The following is an 18,225-nucleotide window of genomic DNA, read 5'->3' on the forward strand; positions in this document are numbered from 1 at the left end:
CTAGACACTTTGGTAGTCTTTCCTGGGGAGTATGAACCTACTCTCATCCTTGAATAGAGAGGCTGTAACAGTATGGAGAGAGGGTCCCCACAGAGTGGTGGGACTAGCTAGACCAGGATGATGCACGTCATCTAGGTCCTTGAAAAGGGGTGAGACCTTGGAACTATAGAAGGACCTGGCTCTTGTATACTCCCAGTCTGGGAAGACAGCAACCTCAGATTTGACAAAGGGACTCTTGGCATCCAAAACCCAAACAACTCTTTTATTTCACCAGCCGTAGCAAAAAGTCACAATTCCAGGAGTCTCCGTCCTGCTTCCACCTGTCTGTGAACCTGTTTCCCCATGGTTCCAAATTTGATTTGGAAATAATATTCTGATACTCCACTTGGCAGTACTTGGCTTTGTGAACCCACATAGTCTTGTCCCACATGCCAGGGCAAAATGTCCCCCACCTGGTCGGAAAATATTGTCCTAATAGGAACCCGAATTTGCTCAGGGGACAGACGGTAGTCATGCTGAGGGTCCTGCCTGGTCTCATCTGGGTGGGCTACCATTCCCAATGAGCAAGCAGCTCCTGGCATGGAGATGCTGTTCAATGAACTGGGCTCCCATCTCCATCTTTCAGGCAGAGGGAGAAAGCAGTTTAACAGGTACAACTACCTGGCAAGAAGACCACAGAGCTGGCAAGATGCAACTAGCCAAATCTGTGACTTTACCTAGAGAGGCACAGCAGCAAAAGTATTGGGGAAAGAGGCCAAGGAAATGCACACTGGCATAAGGAGAGGGGAGAAGACAGCACACAGGAAAGAAAACAGGAAAAATACCAGAACACAGGCCAGCAATAGGACACAACTCTGGGACCCCTTGCATACTGGGTGAGGGCTGTCCTGATGCCCTCCCCTATACCTGGAGAGAGGTTGAGAGATTCAAGGACTGAGGATGGAGAAAGAGCCTCTGGGGAAGTCAGTGCAGAGGTAAGGCAATCCTGGTAAACAAAGGGCCACCAACAGAAGTGCAAAAGGCCAAACCTGTGAGTCCTCCTTTGTCCCTTGGCACTGTAGGGGTGCCAGCCCAGGCCCCTTTAAGAAACCTCCCAGCAAGTCACCCTCAGCGGGGACATAAGACCCCTGACTTTTCCTGTCCAGTTGGCCCCATAAGGACCAGGTCCCTGCCTCCTGCAGCCTCATGGACAGCAGCACGGGCACGTGTATGGGCCCGCTGATGCTGTGACAGTGACCGGCTGTGGCTAAAGCATTTGCCACACTCAGCACATTTCGCTGGCCGCTCGCCCAGGTGTGTCTTTCGGTGCAGCGCAAGCTTGGAGGCGACGCTGAAGGCCTTGCCACACTCGGGGCACGTGTGTGGCTTATGGCCTGCGTGATTGCGCAGGTGCACGTTGAGATTGGACACGCACGTGAATCGCTTGCCACACAGCTCACAGCCATATGGCTTTTCCCCAGTGTGCGTACGGCGGTGTTTGGTGAGATCTGAACGGTCGCTGAAGCCGCGGCCACACTCGGGACATGGGAAGGGCCTCTCCCCGGTGTGGATGCGCTGATGTACCACCAGGTCATATCGCTGCCCAAAGCCCTTACCACAAGTGGTGCACGCGTGTGGCCGCTCGCCACGGTGGCTGCGCCGGTGGCGTAGGAGCGTGGAACTCTCGCTGAAGCAGCGTCCACAGTCACTGCAAGCATAGGGCTTCTCGCCCGTGTGTGTACGCTGGTGGCGCACTAACGTGGCGCTCTCCAGGAAGCCCTTGCCACACTCTGGGCACTTGAAAGGCTTCTCACCTGAGTGCGTCTGGAGGTGGCGCGTTAGCGTGGAACTCTTGCCGAAAGTCTTGCCGCATACAGTGCACTGGTGCACGTCCGTGGGACGGGGTTGTGGGGGCATGTGGGCTCCAGGGCTGGAGACAGTGTGGACGCGTGCATGACTGCGCAGCCCTGCACTGCTGCGGAAGGCCCGAGGGCACTGTGTACAGCGGTGGGGCGCGCCAGGGGTGGGGACAGCCGGATTGCCAGTTGGGTGCGCCCGCGCCTGGTGGAAACGCAGCGCGCTCTGCCGGAAAGCACGTGCACACAGTGGGCAGCGACAAGGCTGTTCGGGCGGGTGTCTGCGGCTGCGATGCAGCAACAGCGCAGGTAGGTGAGGGAAGCGGCCACCGCACAGGCGGCATGGGTAGGCGCGGCTGCGCTTACGGTGGGCACCCAGGTGCAGGTCGAGTCGGCCGCTGTGGCGGAAGCTCTGGCCACACTCGCTGCAAATGTAGAGCGTCTGGCCTGCGTGGGTCCGCCTATGAGCACGCAGGTCGGCAGCCTGTGCGCAGCGCTCGCCACACTCTAGGCAGCGGAAACAGCTGTCGCCACCATGGGCACGCTCATGCCGCAGCAGCACTGTGCTGTAGCGGAAGCTCTTTCCACATTCGCTGCATGCGTAGGGTCTGCCCACTGCCACAGTGCCTGAAGCCGCCAACATCGTGAGGGGCGGCCTGCAGGAAAACACGCTCCTTGCTCCAAAGGTAAGTTTTGGTTTTCCTAAGAGGGAAGAGGGGGAGGCCTCAAAAACTGTGTCTTCTAGAGGTCTTAATGTCACCTGTAGGTGCTGCTTCTATTCCAGGGGCAAGTTGAGGCCAGCTTCACCCTGCTGCTAAACTCTGCGGGGAGAAAGTCATGAGAGTCCAGCAGAGCTGCCAAACCCCGCTGTCAGAAGGGAGAGGTTAATGTGAACGCTTCCTGTGACAGGTTGTCTTATCCTGGGGATCCCATCAATATGAAGGGAGTGTTCTTGTACTACCTGGAAGGGAGGAGGGATGGATCACATCTGTCCTGGAGAGCAGAAAGGATTCAAAGGGGAGTTTAGTTCAGTGTGGAAACTCGGCACCCTCAACACCTCAGGAGAGGGAAGAAATGGGAAAGCCTGGCCTGTTCACTGGCAGGCGGGGTGTCCCGCCTAGGGAAGCATTAGGCAATGACAAGGAAGGGTGGAGTATTGAGAACCCAAGCCAGACCATTCCAAGGAGTCCTCCACCACCACTTCCTGAGCATGGACAGTGAACCACCCAAGCCTGGAAGGACAAAGAGGCCACATACTAAAGCACAAGGGCATGCCACAGAAGCAGCAATAGCCTGGCAAAGGGCACACATCTGATATTATGGAAGGGGCTCAGCCTGGGCAAGCAAAGGTATCTGAGAAACCCCCCAAAATTGTTCCTTAGCTTTGGACATCACCTATAAACAACTACTTAGTACATGCCCCAGTTGAGAAAGCAAGTCAGGATCCAGGAGAGAGGCAAAAAGGAAAAATGGAAAATTCACAAAACAGTTATTTCAAGTTAGTGGTGTTATCCAAGAAGTGCATTCCACATTTTCACGCAAGGCTGGGGTAAAGAACGGGACCTCTTTCTAATTCTCAGCTATACAAGTTTGTCAACACTCTGCATACTTTCCTTACTTCTGCAACCCTAGGGCTCTGAGAACATGCAGAGTGAGAAATCTCCAACAGTATTCCTAATAGGTTCTCTGGCATCTCTCTAAGCAGGATCAGCCTTTTTTTAAAATGCACACAACTTCACAAACCCTCCAGCTAAGAATGTAAATGTGGCTTCACCTCCTCATCTGGTCCATGAGTCTATTACCAGCCCAATGAGTGGGGACATTGAAGATTATGTATAACCCTTAGTTTAGCTTTTTTTTTTTTTTGGTACCAGGGACCGAGCCCAGGGTGCTTAACCACTGAGCCACATCCCCCAACCTTTTTTATTTTTTGAGACAGCATATCTCTAAGTTGCTTAGGGCCTTGCTAAATTGCTGAGACTGGCTTTGAACTTGTGATCCTCCTGCCTCAGCCTCCCAAGCTGCTATAATTACAGGCGTGTATCACCGCACCTGGCCTAGGGAAGATATTTTTAATGGATATTTTCAAATATAAAAAACTAGGAAGAATGAATCTTGAACCACTCAGTGACCAATTTCCATTCTTGTTCATCTGTGACACCACTCCACGTTTTATTTTGGTTTTGGTTTTGGCCAAGAAATCCAAGCCATCTTAGTAAAAAAAAAAAGTGATTTTTAAACAAAATCTGAAAGCAGGGTTTGAGCACCACTGCAGATCAATGAGCAGAATGAAAGGATCCTCCAGAGGAACCTTTCAACCCAGTCACCCAGGTTTTACCAACTAGTCAACCAGGTTTCACCCAGTCAACCAGGCTGCTGATTCACTGAACATCAGTTCAAAAGAATGCTTGCCTGCATGGGAGTGAAATTCCTAGAGACCCAGTGGCTGGACCCAAATGCCAAAGAGGGCAATGCCAATGGCCTGGTGAGTGGCCTGCCTCCCTGGGGGTCTCCAGGAGGCATGGCACTCCCAGCCCATAGTTTTGGAGCCCACACTCTCTGAGGCTATTGCTTCCAGGACACATGTCCAACAAAAGGCAAATGCACCAACACAAACACACACCTAAATAGTGGCTAAACAAAAATACCGTTTCCTCTTGTCACTGACATGGGATATGAGAGGTTCCACTGTAGAATGCAGGTTTGGTGCTCCGGTACCAGAGTGGGCCTTCAGGTCTCTCTTCCAAACCTCACCCCATGCTGGTGCTCATCACAAAAACAAAGGGACCTGTGCATGGGGCAGAAACCTGGAAGAAAAATATAAAGTACCATTGTGTCCAAAAAGAACAAGCAGTAGACCACTCTCACTATGACCCCCTGGGTACGCGTAAGTTTTAAAGTTGCTATGCTGCCAAATTCTTTTACTTTGGAAAAAAGATGAAGTACAGGGAAGCTTGGGAAAAGGCAAGGGGGTGACTGTGGTCTGTGAATTCCTAACTGCTGAATACTGACAATATTTCAGTGTTTCATGCATTTAATACATATAACTAATAAAAATAGGTACTAAGAAGTAAGATAAGCTAATAGAAAAATTAACATTCATGGTAGATTTAAGATAAACTTCTAAGTTTCATATATCATTTATTTATTTTTGTCTTAATAGACAGGTATTTCGTGCCCTAACTAATTGATCAGAAATTACATTTCAAGGGCATTAGAATTAATCCTCCATTTAGGCCGGTCGTGGTGGCGTATGCCTGTAATCCCGGCAGCTTGGGAGGCTGAGACAGGAGGATAGCGAGTTCAAAGCCAGCCTCAGCAAAAGTGAGGTGCTAAGCAACTCAGTAAGACCATGTCTCTAAATAAAACACAATATAGGGCTGGGGATATGGCTCAGTGGTCAAATGCCCCTGAGCACCCCCCGCCAAAAGAAAATAAGAATTAATCAGCAATTAGGACACTAATTAACAAGCTACTAGAGAGTCTTTTCCTCTGAGCCATGTCCTTCAGTCAGAACAAAAAGAATCCTCTTTCCTGGTACTCTGTTTTGCAACACCAGCACTTCTTGGGTGGGAACAGAGACCCAGGAAAGTTACAACTGACAAGAAGCAAATGATCATCTTGCCATCTCTATCCATTACAAAGTTCGCAAAACGCATTGTGTGCTGTGGCCAGAGTGGCCAGTGACTGGCGCGAACCTGGTCTCGAGGATCCCCTCTCCAAACCCTTCCAGTAGTAGTTTTGTGACTTATTACAGTGAGGCCAGACTCGATACATAAGATTTTGCTTGACGTAGACCTGCCAGTCACACTGCTAGAGAAGATGCAAGAAGTGAAACTGGGGGAACTCTTGAGAACTGTACCATCTATTCCAGCAGCCAAGAGCTATACGTGGCCCCTGAGCATTTGAAACTGAGTCCAAAGGGTTAGATGAACTCCTCATTTCAAAGACAGTATAAAAAAATATTACAAAATATCTCATTAGTAATACTTAATGTTGATCACATGGAAAATATTTTTATATTTTATATATGTTAAATAAAGCATACTATTAAGATTTCACCTATTTTTTAAAAATTTAAATTACAAATACAAGTTATTTTTGATAAAATATTGGATAGCACTTGTCTATATAACCTTTCCAAATCCTGTAACATCTTACCAAAAGTAGCCCATCTCAAGGTCTCTGGAGTGCTCTGATTGGAAGGTTGTGTCCACCTGACTTCATGCCACCAAAACCACGCAGGAGCCTTTTCCAAGGCTCTAGCAACTGGCCACCCACTCCAAAGAAATCCACCTGCTCTTTTGGGAAGTCGATGTCTGTAATGCTCATGTAGAACTGGTTGGGCCTTGGGGTTGTGACCACTCAAAACATTCTCCCACCGCTACATATTTGTGGATGTGACCCCTTTTCATCCTGCCAGTAGTCTTTGAGGTAGTCGTTATCCATTACCCTCCTCTGCTCTGGGGTTCCCTTATGGGCCTGTCCCAGAGTCATCCAGAAGACGCACGTAGGTCTGAAGACAAGAGAGGTCTGTCACTTTCCCTGAAGCAGCCCCCACAGGATCTTAGAGGGCCCAGCTGACCTGTAACTGCTCACTGAGCAGTGGCAACATACCTGACTGTGTGGTTCAGTGGGAAGCATGGTGGACAGGTGAGTAGGGGGTAGGATGCTGGCCCTGGGGTTCGGTCTATGTGCACAGCATTTACCTTAGAACCCTGGTCTAGGAAATGGAACAGTGTTCAAAAGGGGACAGGACCTGGTGTGTGGGAAGTCAGAAAGGGGGAGCTGCATCCAGGAGAGGTGCCTTCTGCTGGATCTAACTCCCTTAGGAAGCTGAGAGATGCCATTTCCAGGTTTCTGTGACATCCCTAAACTACCTGGAAATCAGAAGTAAATCATCCACTCCTTACTCTGGGTGGTTGTAGTGCAAAGGCTTATTTCAGCCTGAGGAGCCTGATTTGGGGCCCTTCCAGGAAGTGCAGTTCCTGCCACTGAGAAAATCCTTGCCTACTTCATTCAGGCCTCTTCTCAGTAACTAGCCATAGAAAAGGTGACCCTCTTATTCTCCAACCCCACCACTCAGCTCTATTTTGAATTAGCCAAAGTAACAGGGCAGTGATTCCCATCTACCTTGGAAAGATTCCAGCCCTATTCTGGGAAGTGAGGATGGCGAGTGGAATTCAGGCAACAGAATGGCCCTCCGCCTTCCTTTTTTCTCCTCCAACAGCAGCAAGGCCCAAGGCTTCCAGATAAGACATTCCTTCCACTTGGAGATATGCTTAAGAGCTGGTGGAAAGAAGAATGACAGCTCCATTCCACCCAAGTACCTATTGTCTGATAATGAGCCAAAGACATTCTTTCAGAAGTTCTGGTTTTACAAAGATTTTGTTGACAACTTGGAAGTGCGAAGAAGGTGGGTATGTAGGCAGGTCTGAGAGAGTATACACTGTAGTTTATCCTGTCCCTCTGCCATGGGCCCAGAGTGGCCAAGGCATCCCAGAACTAGGATCAGAAAGACTGTTAGGTCTTCAACATACTCACGGGTCTATCAAGGTGTACACATCTGGCATTCAATGCTTTTTTAAAAATGAAGAGATGGCTTCCTGACAGGAGTAAGTCCTGAGAAATATGTTCTTGGGCCATTTTGTTGTGAGTATCCGGGTGAATTACACACAAACTAAGACATCTACAACACCACTAGGCAATATAATCTTCTATAAGATTGAAGGATATGGAAAACAGACACCAGAGAGAAAGGAGAATGATGGCCCTCAGGGAACTTCCCTTATCTACAACTGTTCCCCTACAGCCTTCCTGCCCCACCCTAAAGGAGTCCACCAGTGATGACCCAGCTCTGCTAAACCCTATAAAACTCAGTTCTTTCTTGTAGCCCCTTGCTATTTTCCCTTTGAAAAATTGTGCCTTTCCGTTGCCTAATAAAAGCATCAATGACGATGACCATGACCGTTAAGGTCAGCCTCCCTTTCTCTTTTTGTATATCCTTTCTTTTGCTTTCGGAAAAAGCAGTTCGTCCTAATAAAATTTTTCTTCAGTCTGTGGCTAGGATTCAGTTCTCACAAATGTTAGGTTTCTGGAGGAGCCAGCTTTTTTCTATAGTTATCCTATTCTCCATAACCCTAAATACTATGGAGTTGGGAATACAAATTGTTTAAAGGAACCAGAGAGGCACATGTCCTAACTCCTGTTCTTCCATTACTAATTGTGTGACCTTGAACAGAGAACTCAGGGTGTCACCCTCCTGCCTGGGAAAACAGTTTCCTCGGGGAGGAAAAGTTTGAGAACTGCAGCTGACTCGAATTGAGGGCCTAGTCTTCTTGGACTGCCTTTCTCTGGAGAGGCCCTTACAAGGCGGACCTCTGCCCCGCGGAGGCCCTGGCCGCACACCCCGCCTTCCCCACGTGGTTCAAGCAGCGTGGCCCGCGCGGCGGCGCACCCGGGGCTCCCGAGTAAAGCAGGGAGGCCGGCTTCGCCTTCAGCCTCGGTGCTTGGTACTTAATGGGACTTGGAACGACTGTTCACGGAATGAGGAACGTGGCACCTGAACAGGTCGCCTCCGTGGGCCCCCGCAGCCTATCGGGGCGCCCTAGTAGGCGCGCCGGGAGTTGCTGGGCAGATGGCTGGGAGCCTTCCCACCGCGGGGCCCGTCCCAGCCCCCGCCCTGCCCCGGCGCTCGGCACGCGGAGGGAGTGGGGAGGCGAGTTCCGCGCCCGGCGGCGTCACTGCCCCTTTAATCCGGCGAGGCCCCGCGGGGCCGGCGACGTGGGGCCTCCAACGCGAAGGTCACAGGGGCAGGGCGGCGAGGACGCGCGGAAGGCTGGCCTGGGCGGAGCGGGCAGCACGCGGCGGGGCGTGGACCAATCGCCGCTCCGCTGAGCCTGAACGTCACGCGTTGCCGAGGGGCGCTTCGGCCCGGGCAGACTCGAGTGGCGGCGGAGGGGAGAAGCCGGCAACTGTAGGGGACCGCTGTCCCCGCCACCCTCGCCCTCCCAGCCCCCGGCCCCTCACCGGTCGCGGCTGGCTCCTCGGACGCCGCGCGGCTCCCACTCGGCAAGTCTGCCGACCCGCTTCCCGGACTCCGAGACCGGGGCGGGGAGCGCGGCCGCCGAGCGGGCAGCGGGAGGCGCCTCGGAGCGGAGGTCACGTTGCAGGCCCGCTCTCCCCGGCGGCCGGTGTCGCGGGTTGCTGGGGAGCCTGGGGGGTACACCTCTGCCCGCCCAGCTCCAGGGCGGCGCAGGAACCCTGGGGAGGGGCGGGCCCTGCGGGAAGCCGAGGAGGTGCCTGACCCCGCCCATAGCTCCGCCCCTGGACGGGCGCGGCGAATCCCTGCCTCCTCCCCTGCCCGCCTGCCCGCCCCTGAGCCTCATCCCGGCCAATTGGAGTAAAGGGCGCCGAGCACCGCGCGCCCCCGCCACTCCCCTGGCCGCGTTGGGTGAGCCCAGTCTTGAGGCTGGTGCGCTCCGGGCCAGCGGTTGGAGTAACCTTGCGTGCTGAGCCCTGCACGGCCAGTGCCCGACGCGAACCAGATCTCGGAGGGCCCCCTCTCCAAACCTTTCCAGTAGTAGTTTAGCAACTTATTACAGTGAGGCCAGACTCGATTTTGCTTGACGTAGACCCGCCCAGGGTCGCACAGCTAGAAGCTTGGGCACCCCTGTTATTCTTGACAACCGCCTCCCCATGAGCTTGCGGACCGAGCGCCCTGGCCAAACGTAGATTGTTGATGTCTTCTTCCTCTGGCAGATACTATTAGTGTGGCGGGAAATGTATAGTGTTTCAGCCTGGCTGACCCCTTTCCGGGGACTGTTGATCCCCTCAAGATCCTTCTTCATTGATTTTCCTTTCGAGATCACTTAGAATCATCGGTCTTTTAAGACATCTAGAGCTCTGATCCTGAGGCTCTTAAATCAGTGTGCACTGACACCTCTTACACTTGGCCAGGAAACTCTTTCCATCTTCTCTACTTTAATTCCACATATTCATAGACCCTTAAAATTGCCATTTCCTTAAACTTATATTGAAATTCTCTCTCCACTCTTCGCTAGGGGTTAATTGTAACACGCTCCCCTGCAACGTTGCTATAGTTGTCTAAAGTAGCCTATGGAAGGTTGCACCATAGTTAAAGGAAACCCTTTGTCTTACTGAAGCATGAATCATGAATGCAGGGTCCCTACCCACAGATGCTCTATGAGTATTTGCTGCCTATCACAGCATGGGATAAGAATAGGTCTGACAATAGCAAAGCTGAAAACCAAGACAGAATGCAGGCCTGGAATGATGAGGGCCTGACCAAATGGTTTTTTACCCTACCAATTTACATCAGTAGATGACAATTCCCACAGTGGTTCATAATTCCACACACAGATACAGCTGTGAACCACCAGATGAATCCCCCTGAAGTTATGATTGTGTCCTATTCCTGATCAAAAACTGTCAAAAGTGAAGTTTGTCCTTCTGGTGTGGCATTTAAGACCTTCTAACCTGCCTTCTAGTTTGTTCTTCCCAAGTTGCCACTAAACTGGACCATTTCTCTCCCACTTTCTACATTTCCTTCAGCTTGGGATACACTCCTCTCATTCCTCCACCTCTTCTTGTCTGTCATAGTATGCTTATTACCCTTTAGGGTTGGTTCAAATGCCAGCTCACCCTCAAGATGAAAACTGTACCTTCTTTCTGAAGATCACTGGAATTGGTCATTCAGCAATGCCTTAAGTATTTACTGAAAATCTGTTAGCTTTGCAGGTCACCAGATACTTAGGACACATTCTCTGTATTTACAGTCATTTACTATGTATTTTCAAATAATACGTATAGTTTATCTCCCTTACTAAACTCTAAGCTTGCAGGCAGAGTCAGTGTCTGAGTGAACATTTCAGATTACCTGCTAGGAATTGAGCAGAGTATTGGAGAGAAAATAGAGACTGTCTTTTGAGGACATGCTGGGAGTGGGAGACAGACCCCCACAGACGTTTCCATACCATTGTGAATGGGATAAAGTGATATAACAGTAAAATAAGAATAATTCTGCATTGGTCATCAGTACACTTCAATGACTCAATATGCAGTGAAGACTCATATTGGGATCTGTGGATGGAAGTGAAGGATTTCCACTTCCTAGATTTCTGACACTATATGTGATGACACTGGTTTGTGCAGAGGAACTGATTGACCAGGAAAGGAATAGGCATGTACTAAATCCATACCAGGGAAAATAGAGGCTTAGAACTCTGGAGCACCCAGAGGGAAGCAGGGTTGGAGTTCTAGAAATTGAGGAGGTGAAGATGTAAGGAGAGAAAACTAAGAGAAATTTTGGGCTAACTCAAGGAATTCCTCCCTTCCACAACTTCTATTTATTTATTTATTTTTTGCGGGGCTAGGGATTAAATCCAGGGTCTTGAGCATGCTAGGCAAGTGGTCTACCATGAAGCTACTTCCTCAGCTCTCCACAAGCTCTTATTGTGGCCCACTGTCCACATCTGGCTGGGTAAAGGAATATAGAGATGAATAAAGTATCACATACCCATCTTGTATTCACGCAATATGGTAGAAAAATCTATCCCAGACCCACGTGTTGGCTTCCCTCAGTGGGCTGGGGAAGGGCCAGGTGTATGAGGGTTCATAAAAACTAGGAAGTTAGAGGTGAATGAGGTAAGCTGTGAGACTGGATAGCATGTCCAAGAGGTTGTAGGTGTACAAGAGCTAAGGGCAGAAGCCTAGAGCATCACTCTTCCAAAAGGAGGAAGCTGTAGAAGGGTAACCACTAAAGACTTTAGTGGTGATGGTGGGGGGGTTGGGACAGGGTCAAGTTTGGGATCCTATGTGAGGAAGTGGTGAACACTGCCCCATGCTGGAGTGAGTCGAATAGTAGCAAGGCCATGGGGTTTGGCTAGAGGGCACTGCCCATGGTTTCAGACAGACAGGTTTACCAATTGGTACTCAGTTATGGTTAGACAAAAGCAAGAAGTTCTGGTGTGCTGTTGCACAGAGGGTGCTGTAGATGGCAACAATATCCTGCACATTTCCAAAAGCTATAAGAAAGCAGTTGGAAAGTTTTCAACATAAGAAATAGTGCTTCAGGAGGCAGATGTTTATCTGATTGAAACATTACACAATTACACAACATACATTTATTGAAACAACACATTGCCCAATTAATATGTATGAGGTTGAATGTATCGATTAAACATAATTCAAATTAGAAAAAAGATAGCAGACAGTCTAGAGTTGTCATGCAGAGCAAGTACAGAGAACACCTGCTTTAGTTAACATCAGCTAAGGGGCAACTGAAAGGTTATCAGGACGGCACAGAGGATTCCAAATTCCTCGTTTGAAACGTGAGCCCAGTGGATGTTCAGTGTCTAAAATCAGATTCAGAAGGCTTGCTATGCTACTAGGACAGAAGACTATTTCAGTTTCATTCATCATGCTCCTATATTGCTAATACAATATTTTCCCTTCTTGAAGTGTTTGGATTTCAGATCCCTGTGCAATAAAAATGTTCGCCTCTACAGCACAGTGGCTTCCAGTGCGTCCTTAAATAACTCCATAGATGGAAAGAGCAAATGCAGAAAATTAATATTCAGTAATTTAGAATGATGAGAAAAGACTGGGTTAAATACCAAATTGCAGATTTTATTTTATTTTTTGAGAGAGAGAACTTTTTCAATATATTTTTTTTTTTTTTAGCTTTCGGCGGACACAACATCTTTATTTGTATGTGGTGCTGAGGATCGAACCCTGCGCCATACGCATGCCAGGCGAGCGTGCTACTGCTTGAGCCACATCCCCAGCCCCAGATTTTATTTTTTTAAGTATGAATACTTTAATTAATGTCAAGTCTCATATTATAAATCCAGATCAAAATGGACTTCAGGAAATAAGATGAACAAAAATTTACAAATTTCATCAATAACACACATTTTAAATTAAGGTAAACAGTAATCTCAATAAAAATCGCTTGTTGTCTGTACTGCTTATAGTCTGCACTTGCCCAAGGTCTCAAGCACTGATTCCATCAAAAAGACACTACTTATTTTTTTACCATCATGTGGGTAAACTGTGAATAGCTACAGTAAATTACATAAACATGATACAGCACAAAAGTGTTTCCTAGTTCTTCATGGTGTCTAGGTACTTAAATATGAAATTTTTTAAAAAGATAAAATTTATGTTCAAAATAAGATATTGATAATAAACCTAAAATCATGGTGCAGAAGTTTCAGGGGAAAATCTATCTCAAAATAAAATATACAGGGTAGGATAATATCAATTTTTATAATTTAAACAACTTTAGGGGTCAAGCAAGAGTTGTAAATATAAGTTGAAATGACATCAAATGCAAATCTATAGTAGCTTTGTTATTTTCAAAATTCAGGCATTTAAAATGTAAGCACATACACTTAAATTAACATATGGTGTGTTAAGATTTTAAGTGACCTCTGGTGTGTTAAGATTTTAAGTAACCTTGAGTACTTTTGTGAGGCTTTATTGAGGCCACGAGGTACTATCCCTGAGACCTGGATTATCTGAAATCTCACACAAGATCTGCCTCTTCCAGCAGCACAACCTCAGGCAATTTATGTAATCCTCTTGTCCCTCAATTTCCAAAGCATGGCTACCCTCGGTGGGGAGGGAAAGAGTCATGGTGTTTGAGGTTTGCAAACATCAGTTAGTCAGAGGTGAGTGGATGAGCCATGGTAGTGGGTGGCACTTCCAAGAGGCAGCAGCTGTAAAATGCAGGCATAATTTATCTACTAGTTGTGGATTGCGCAGAATAGTGCCCAGTACAAGGAAAGGACAGCAAAAATGCCTGTGTCTTCTGGGTTTTTTTTCATTACACTTTGCAAACCCTCCCACCACTTCTTTAGGCAAGCACTCATTTGCTTTTGTCTCTAAACAAGAATCAACTAATCTGATTAAACAGATTGATAGAGGTATTTATTAAATATATAACTGATGATAGAAGTTGTTGAAGATAAAGGGTAGTTTGTATTTGTTGGGGAAAAAAAAGAAGGAAAAAGTTTTTAATGACAAAGACGGTTTAAAATAAGAATGTGAGGAAATAAATAACCAATGAAGTTAGAAGAAAATTAATGAACTTTTTTAAAAAGCTTGACTTGTGACATTACATAGCAATTCGTGGTACTGCTATCATCCTTATTCAGCCTTCATGTTGTCATGTTTCCTTCATTAAACTAGTCAACAGGACTGCTGGTTGGCCATCTCTTTGTGCCAGGGGCTGGGAGGGGCTACGCTTGTGGCAGGAAGATTATTTAGACATATGCTGCTGTACAGTACATTAATCATTAGCCATGCATGTCTATGAGTCAGGGGGAGGATCACTTGAGCCCTGGAGTTCAAGGCCAGCCTGGGCAACATGGCAAGATGCTGTGCCCATTCTCTGCCCTTGAGGAAGAAAAACAAATTAGTTTGTCAGTCACACTGGCCACATTTTTGGTGCTCAACAGCTACACGTGGCTAGTGGCTCCCATTTGGGCAGTGTAAATACAGAAACTTCCATCATCATTGAAAGTGCCATTATATAGGGCCCATCCAGAAGGCTCTTGAGGTACATTGTGCATGGTGGAAGTCAGAAGGACCTAAGATGAAGCAATGGCAGTGAGGAGAAGAAGGATTAGAGAGACTTCACATGATGAAGCTATGGAGACATATTGAGGATGTCTTCTAGATGTCTACCTAGGACAAATTCTGTAGAACCATTCACCAACACAGTCAATGTAGAAGGAACAGGATATGGGGAAAGGGAATGAAGTCAGGATTAGACACAGTGAGTGGAGGCAAGCCTGGCACCAAGCAGTGATGCCTGGGAGCCTGCTGGCTGAGTGCAGTCCATGAGGAGTCTCTAGAAGCAGTTTCAAGGAAAGAGCCACAGACAGGAGTAGGGCTGGACTTGTGTGAGAGCGTGCAGGAAATCAGGTGGCAGGAGGTAGTCACAGGCTAATGTCATGGCCTGGGAACACTAGTGTTTAATTTCAAACGTGAGATAAAAATCAACAAACTGCATCTCTACCAGCATTAAAAAAATTATTTAAGTATTAATGTACTTTGCATGCAATTTGGGTCATATTTTCCTTAAACATTAATTTATTCACACACATATGCAATCATTAGCTTGTAACAATAATATATTTCTGTGTTGTGGTTCAATTAGCTTGGATGTCATCAACTTATAGAAAGAGCACCACAGACTATAAGCTACGTGGGAACCATAATGCCTTTTTTTTTTCATCATAATTCAAAATTGTGGCACACAATAGTAAGGACACTGCATGAAGAAATAAAACAACTCACAGAGAATAGGAAACCTAGGACATGGGTGACTGAGAAGGCAAAGAATAAAAGAGAAAATTAACCCAGTGTCAGATGTCAGTGCCTTGGCTATATTGAGACAACAGATGACCCTTACTTCTGTAATTTTATGAATTGGCAGGGAAGTCCACATCCAGAGCTGAAAAGGAGGTGAAGTGGACATGAGATAAGTGACAGGGACATTAAGAGGGACTGTTTTTACTAAGTGTGAAAGTTTGATTCAAAAGAGATTATATAGTAAAGGCAGGCTCTAGAACTGTGGTTTCCAATAATGGAAAGCACTAGGCAACATGGCAATTTAAATACAAATTAATTAAATAAGAATAGACTTCCTGGGCTGGAGTTATGGCTCAGTGGTGGAACACTTGCCTAGCATGTGTGAGCCAGTGGGTTCAATTCTCAGCACTATATATAAATAAATAAAATAAAGATCCATCAACAACTTAAAGAATAGACATCCTTACTCACACTATTTCCATTTCAAGTGCTCACTGGGCATGTGTGGCTAGAAGCCATCATAATGCATATAGGTCTGATACAGAACATTACCTTTGTTGTAGAAGGTTCTGCTAGACAGTGCTGCTTGAAGAGTTTTAATTCACAGATAAAACAAATTTAGACTAAACCAGTGTACAGTATCCTACAACCGCTTTTTACCTGAAGCATTATCCAAATCCAGCAGAAAACCACTAGGGGATTATCTTACAAACCATACATAATAAAAATTACATTTGGACTCACTGGGTTAGAGTGACCACTGGGAGGCCAGTGGAGACACGGAGAAGCTGCTGAATCTCAGGGTGTTTTTTTTAGGGAATCTGGGCAGTATATACATTTACAATGTTTTCTTAAAATCCAACAAAGATCTGTGACAAGCAGTAGCAGCTCATGATTGAAAGGACTGAACACACAGAAAAAGGAGATGTGGACTAGGGCACATAGGTACTGGAATAATGCTGAATAGGAAAAGTTGGAAAATTCAGGCTAGGGTAGACAGAAAACTAAGTGAAATGGGGTCATTACAGTGAAAGTCTTGTTCTACAAAATTGAAATGACTGATAGAGAAAAAATGTTTACAACTGCTACATGTAATTTCATGGATTATATATGGTACCTCAATAACAATAAGGAATGTGGCAGAAAAGTGAAGCATTATTACCCATCAGATGATGCTGACTTCTTAGGATAAATCATTTTTGAAATTTTAAAATGAATATTTCCAATTTCAAGGAAAAATCTCATTTAAATCACCTTTTTTAACGGAATATATTTGATTCTACTTTCTGCCATCCTGTGATGGGAATGGAAACCAATGCCATATGTATGCTAGGCATGCATTCTACCACTGAGCTACATTCCCAGCCTACTCCGTCCCCCAAATTTTAAAAAAATATGGTAATTCAAGGGATTAGGGGATGGAAGGAGGGAACTGAGAACGGCAGAATTCTTGGTGCATAACACCTCCATCCCAACCTCTGCACTTAGGAAAAGAAAGAACTCTAACATAGCCCATAGCAACAATAGTCATGTTCCTAGGGTGACCCCAATTCTTTCCCCATTAAAATGCCTGCCTGCCTCAATGCAGCTAGGAAAATTACTGTTTGTTCTAGTCATTATCTGGTAAGACTCTCCTAACTTCCTTTTCTTGAGTATTAACTAACAAGCGCAATTGTGAATCCTTCCTTCATCCCTTTGCTTATGTATCTCACCTCTCTGAGATGTTTAGTGGGGGTGGGGGGGTATCCTTCTCAGGAATCTGAGACCTATTCCTTTAAAGGTAATCATCAGGAACAACAGGTCTCGATCTCCCAGTCTCAATGAAAGGCGACAGAAGACTCTTTGCTTGGTCAAACTTTAGTCATTCGTCTGAACCTTATTTTAGGCCCAATGTACATGTGTCCCTAACATCAGGTGTAACAAAGAATCTCAAGTTTAACAAGAACACCCCCGCCGCCATCCTGGGTGTTCGATCAGCCTTCCGCACCACCGCCAGTCCTGTACTCCCAGGAACCATTAGGCTGGTTTTGCCACCCACTCCTTAACCCCCGCTGTTGGCACTTGGCAATTTTTCACCCACTGACCCTACATGGCTCCTTGGCTACAGGCTGATCCACGCTGGAACTGGAGTGAGCTCCCTCTCTCCCTCCCTGCAATGGTCTCTACACCTGCTTTGAAGCTTAGTGATCCCGAATAACGCCTTCTTTCCCTCTTTAAGACCAACTAACTTCTCCCCTCTGACTGCCCTGAGACCCGCTCAGCCTCACTCGTCCGTTTCTCCCTGGACACGCCGGAACACTTCCCTACAAACAGGGCAGGGACTCTGCTGTCCCCGACTGTCGGAAGTCACTGGCGACAGCTCCATCCAGCTATGCTCAGGTTGGACAGGCTCCTCGGGGAAGAGGAAAGACTCGGTTGGCTTGTGGGCGCCTCGCCAGGAGCACGCGAGGGGCCTGCTCCTCGGCCCAAGGACTAGCCGCAGGGGCGCGGGCGCTCCGCGCCCAACCCCGAGCCCCGCTCGCGAAGCTCTTAGGCGGCGGCCTCCAGGACAGACCTGCACTTTGCCGCCGTCCGCCAGGCTGCCAATGCTCACGGTCCCATTGACGCCCCTGCAGCGAGAAAAATCCCGCTCGGAAGAAGACCTCCCAGTCAACCGCAGCCCCCGGACCTCAGCGGCCCCTATGGCCGCAGCCGGAAGTTCCCGGACCCACATACGCCGTCGCTCCCGCCCTTCCGGGCGGGGCCGGAAGTGGCTTTCCCAGAGTTGCCGTCCAAGATCCGTAAAGCAAGATGGCAGCACACACTCTGCGGACACTTACGAGCCTCCTGTTTCTGGCCTTTCTCTATTCACAAGGGACCTTCGGTTTCCATTATCCCCTCTATTTTCCTTTAGAAAAGCACGCTCACGTCTGGCTTCCACTCAGCCTTGGCGGAGAACGAGCTGGAAGCCGGGAGGCTAGGCTGAACGCTACGAGGCACCATGCTGTACGGAACCGAAGGCAGAGGAATTCGCGCTCGCCCGGGCAGGCGAAGGAGAGTGGGAGGG

General features: G+C 47.7%; 1 protein-coding gene across 12 annotated transcripts; it reads right to left on the bottom strand.

Annotated features, from left to right (window-relative positions):
* Positions 1-241: 241 nt before the first annotated feature.
* On the bottom strand, positions 242-9,124 carry Znf672 (zinc finger protein 672). 12 transcript variants are annotated; one of them, XM_013362328.4, is made up of 3 exons: positions 8,865-9,124; positions 4,504-4,642; positions 242-2,537 (listed from the first exon to the last, which is right to left on the bottom strand). In XM_013362328.4, exon 3 carries the CDS (start codon positions 2,476-2,478, stop codon positions 1,108-1,110), a length of 1,371 nt encoding a protein of 456 aa, XP_013217782.1. In that variant the 5' UTR covers positions 2,479-2,537; positions 4,504-4,642; positions 8,865-9,124; the 3' UTR covers positions 242-1,107. The 12 variants fall into 12 exon arrangements, with proteins under 12 accessions (XP_013217782.1, XP_040127796.1, XP_005334154.1 ...); XM_040271862.2 differs by having other exon boundaries at positions 242-2,656; XM_005334097.5 differs by having other exon boundaries at positions 242-2,796.
* Positions 9,125-18,225: the final 9,101 nt, after the last annotated feature.

This window comes from Ictidomys tridecemlineatus, chromosome 1, assembly GCF_052094955.1.
Source record: "Ictidomys tridecemlineatus isolate mIctTri1 chromosome 1, mIctTri1.hap1, whole genome shotgun sequence".
NCBI lineage: Eukaryota > Metazoa > Chordata > Mammalia > Rodentia > Sciuridae > Ictidomys > Ictidomys tridecemlineatus.